The sequence below is a fragment of the Colletotrichum higginsianum genome, chromosome 3 (assembly GCF_001672515.1).
Source record: "Colletotrichum higginsianum IMI 349063 chromosome 3, whole genome shotgun sequence".
Classification (NCBI taxonomy): Eukaryota; Fungi; Ascomycota; class Sordariomycetes; order Glomerellales; family Glomerellaceae; genus Colletotrichum; species Colletotrichum higginsianum.
In genome coordinates, this window is record NC_030956.1 from 4,162,995 (window position 1) to 4,166,996 (window position 4,002).

Here is a 4,002-nt window from a genome sequence, read left to right on the forward strand (position 1 = left end):
CGTGATATGTCGGGTCGCGAGTCGTCGACTATGTCCAGCGATATCGTTGTAGCGGGCCTCCAAATGGAATTGAAGTGTCACCAGAGAGGTACGGGTGACTTGTCTTCTAGTTGTTCAGTATGTGGTGGCGAGGAATTGAGACGGTTGAGGACAACGGGCCGCGATCAGGGTCCGTGGTTGCACGGTGCCTCTCCGCGCCACGACGCCGCAAATGGGTTGGGACCACTGGGGATTTAACCCAGGACTGGACCCGAGGTGAGAGTTCGGGGGAAGACGAAAAGGTTATCGGGGGAGGGGGGAAAGAAACGAGTGGAATCGGTACCAAGTACCCAAAGTCAAAAAGTGACAGGCTCAGAGTCGAGTTTAGACCGCGTTCTTGTTGGGAAAGACGTAGCTCAGCCGACGTAATCCTCTTCTCAAAACGGGATCAACCTTGGTGCAAGTTTGATGACCGCGCGCAGAGTCGCAGAGAGTGTGTAGGAGGATTAACAGAAGACCAGAAACACACGCACGAAGAAGGGGGGGCGAGGAGGAGCAGAAGAAAGAAGAGGAAAAGGAGGCAATTGGAAGAACGGGCGAGACCTGGCCGGAGACGGAACGGAATGAGCGGGAATGGGAAGGTGTAGCATGGGATGGGGCGGCGCACGGTTCAAGACAACACTTTAAAGATGTACCGTACAGTGTAAGTATTAACCGCCTGGGACCTTCAATCGCAGTTCAATGTTTAAGTGCCAGAGCCCCTGAGATATTGCGTTCCATCGCGTTCTCTCTCCGTTCGGCGTCGCATATTGCCAGGGGCCTCTTTTCCCCCCTTTCTTATCTCGCGGCGCTGCTCCCAAGACTCAGGGCGAAGGCTTATCGCTATCGCTACTGCAACCGCTACTGCAACCGCTACTGCAACCAACGCCGCAGGAATGGTCATGAAAGGTGCATACACAGCTCTATCCGTACGGCAGACGCTGATTACTTCCTCCAGCCCCTGTGTCTGCCGCCGCCTACTATCCCAGAGCACCAATCAGGGTGTCCCCTTGGAGAAGCTAAACTCGATTGACATCGTAATCGAGATGCAGCCAAGATGAAAGGGGATTGGCGCCATTACTTGCCTTGTTCTTCGCAACGGCCTAACTCTTCTTTCAATGCCATCAGGAGTCAAATTGTTATCTGTGGTCGTCCTTGAAGATTTATACCCGTTGATTCGGATTGCGCACCCTACACACTTACTCAAACCAGAGGCCACTATGCCGCAATGCCGGTTGCCGTATGCTACTGACTCAACACAGGGTGGGTGAGCTGCTGCTCCAGTGGACACGATCGACACTTGCCAGTTCATCCAAGCTACCCGTACACTCACTGTCCTTGCACGGCTGCACTGCTATCAATAGAAACACTGTGGGCGACCTCGCCCATCCTCCCAAACATTACTGCGAACAATCATGATCGGGCGGGGTGGTGGACTGGTGGCGAGACCAGGACATCGTCAATCGGCACCTACACCAGTCAATTTCCCATCTTGAATGCCATGAGAGGACAACGCCCGTGCCAATGTAATTGCTCACCCTGGGGGAAGGGCGGGGAATTGGCGGGAAAGCGAGCGGGAACGGATGCTCCACTGTATGAAAACACCCGTTGGTCCAGAACTAACTTTCCGGGCTCCTTTGATCCGCTGTCCCGAATCAGGCCCCCAATGTTCTCCATTTTTTGCCGGCAGTTCGATCCGCTCCGTTACGGTATCGCATTCCCCGTCACTTCGACTGCCACCGTATAGCCCGGAAGGTAAGCTTGGAATTATCCGCCGATTCGGTCTGGCAGATAGGATGGCGCCAGAACTTGGCGACCCTAAACAGTTTGCGTATTCAATTGTCAGCCAACAAAAGGGATCACTTACGTCCTATCTCACTTCATCGTCACTTCATCGTGTCACCGAAATTGTATGAGAATTTTCTTCCGAGGGTTCCCCCCAAGTGTTGTTCAAATTATTACTAGTGTTTCTGCGATGTGCCTCTGCCCTGTGGGTATCTTCAATACAGACGCGCCGCTAACAAACAGCCTTGCAGCAAAAGACTGCAGCTTTTTTTGACGAAATATTCCTTTTGTTGACCAAAACTCCTGTACACAATTTCTGTGTCATGTAAACTAGCCGAGACCTCGATCGCACCTTGAACTTCAGTAAAAAAACAAAGGAAACTTTCAAGTGGTATCGTGTTCAAAAACTCTCCGTCAGTCGTAACTCGTCATCGAGGAAAATGGTTGCTGGGACGCGGCCGCATCAAGCAGTCGGAACTGCTGACCGCCGAGTCGTCAAGTCGCCGTAGCTGGGCAATACCGCGTTGCCTTGGAACTCGGGTGCCGGCTGTTGCATCAGTCGGGGCTGGAAGTACGCATCCACCTCCGCCTCTTCCTGCTGCGCCATGGCAGCATCGAAGCTGGGAAGACCCATGTCTAGGAGATCCTGCTGGACAGGAGGCTCTAGGGCGATCTGCAAAGGGATGCTCAGGTTCATTTTGGAGTCGGCCACCACGAGTGTTAACTGCAAAGTGTAGGTACGGGAGACGAGACAAGCATGGAAGGTTGGGATAAAGGTCTTTCGGGACGTCGGCAGCTTGAAAGGGATCTGAAGAACGGCCCGGTGCAAGATGGGCGACGCCCGTTTCTTGCTCGAACGACGGCTTTGGCTGTGGTTCTGGCTATCCGAGTCTGAGTGGCTGCCTTCTCGCAGGCCATCGCTAGAGTAGCCCGAGTCGCGGCGAGCAGGGGAAGCCAGCTGCTGTCGCCAAGCCACCTTGTCCACCGAGGTCGAAAACAAAGAGACCGAAGTGTTGTAGGCGAGTTGCTGGGCCAGCGCATATGCCTCCTGGCTGTCGCCCATGTTGGGCAGCTTTGTCATGGGGGTCGACCCGTACCATGTTTGCGCCTGGAGTTTGGCAGAGACGGTGGTCACCTTGGGAGGCAGGATATCGGCAGATGCAGGCTCGAAGTTGAGGTTCACCAGGACGGAGCCCTCGGAAGCCGAGCGGCCGTCGGCTGCTAGGTAAATGGCGCTGGGCTGAGCGGTTACGGCAGTGATATAGCCCTGCTTCGAGGAGAAGATGTTCTTGCGAATTGTCTTGGTCTTGCTCAGCGCGTATCCCCGATCTTGCTTGGTGATGTTCAGAGGCGGATCCTCAGGGGAGCGGGGGAGGACTTTGATGAAGTGGGTGTCCTCCATGAGCTTGGTGGGCTTGCCGCCGAGTTCGTCTTGTCGAACAACGCGAGCCTTGATGGCATACTGGACCTGGGTCATGTCGGGGGCCATGTCGTCCCTCTCCCAGCCGCCCAACGTCGGGGGCAGGCGCATGTGGTAATCATGGATGTAATCCGACTGGGCCTTGTGGGTGCAAGCACTGATGGTCAGGTGGTGAGGAATGACGAAGTTGAAGGGAAAGGTATAGGCCCTGCCAGTCTCGAAGATGCGGGGCACGGGGTAAGCGGATTCGGGGATGGGCATCTCCAGCTTGAGAAAGGTGTGGGAGGAGAGCTGAGGAATCTGTACAGCGTCTAGGCGAGTCCTGGAAGTGCCGATCAGGATGATCTGGATATAGTCGAACCGGCTATCGTGGCCAGGGGTAATTGTCACCTCTCCGGAGATGGGGTTGCCTGATGTGTAGACCTTGGAGTGGTAGTGGTCATTGATCTTGACCTCGACGCTCTGCTTCCGGGAGGAGGCAGGCTGCCGGGCGAAGGTGATGACGGAGCTCATATCACTGTGGCTCGACATCTTGGCTAATTTAGCTTGAGATGATGACGGCTGTTGATGGCAGGGAACCGAGCACGATGCCGTGCCTATCTATGGCCGACGTGGGATCAATGGAAAGGGGGCCGTTGGGGTTGTTGTAAGCCCAGCAAGCGTGCAGCAAGCAATGTTATTCGAGTGCGATGTTGCAGGCGTTGGAGATGTCGTGATGGTGGGGTACAGCTCTTATATAGACAACGGCTTGGTTGAAGATCCCCCAGATATTGGATGGG

The 4,002-nt window shown here is 54.9% G+C and overlaps 2 protein-coding genes across 2 annotated transcripts; one reads left to right on the top strand and one right to left on the bottom strand.

Moving 5' to 3' along the window:
- Positions 1-1,519: 1,519 nt before the first annotated feature.
- On the top strand, positions 1,520-1,765 carry CH63R_04773 (uncharacterized protein; the record flags this gene model as incomplete). Its single annotated transcript, XM_018299748.1, has 1 exon — positions 1,520-1,765. One exon carries the CDS (start codon positions 1,520-1,522, stop codon positions 1,763-1,765), a length of 246 nt encoding a protein of 81 aa, XP_018160994.1.
- Positions 1,766-2,266: 501 nt separating this feature from the next.
- Positions 2,267-3,754, bottom strand: CH63R_04774 (Arrestin; the record flags this gene model as incomplete). Its single annotated transcript, XM_018299749.1, has 1 exon — positions 2,267-3,754. One exon carries the CDS (start codon positions 3,752-3,754, stop codon positions 2,267-2,269), a length of 1,488 nt encoding a protein of 495 aa, XP_018160995.1.
- Positions 3,755-4,002: the final 248 nt, after the last annotated feature.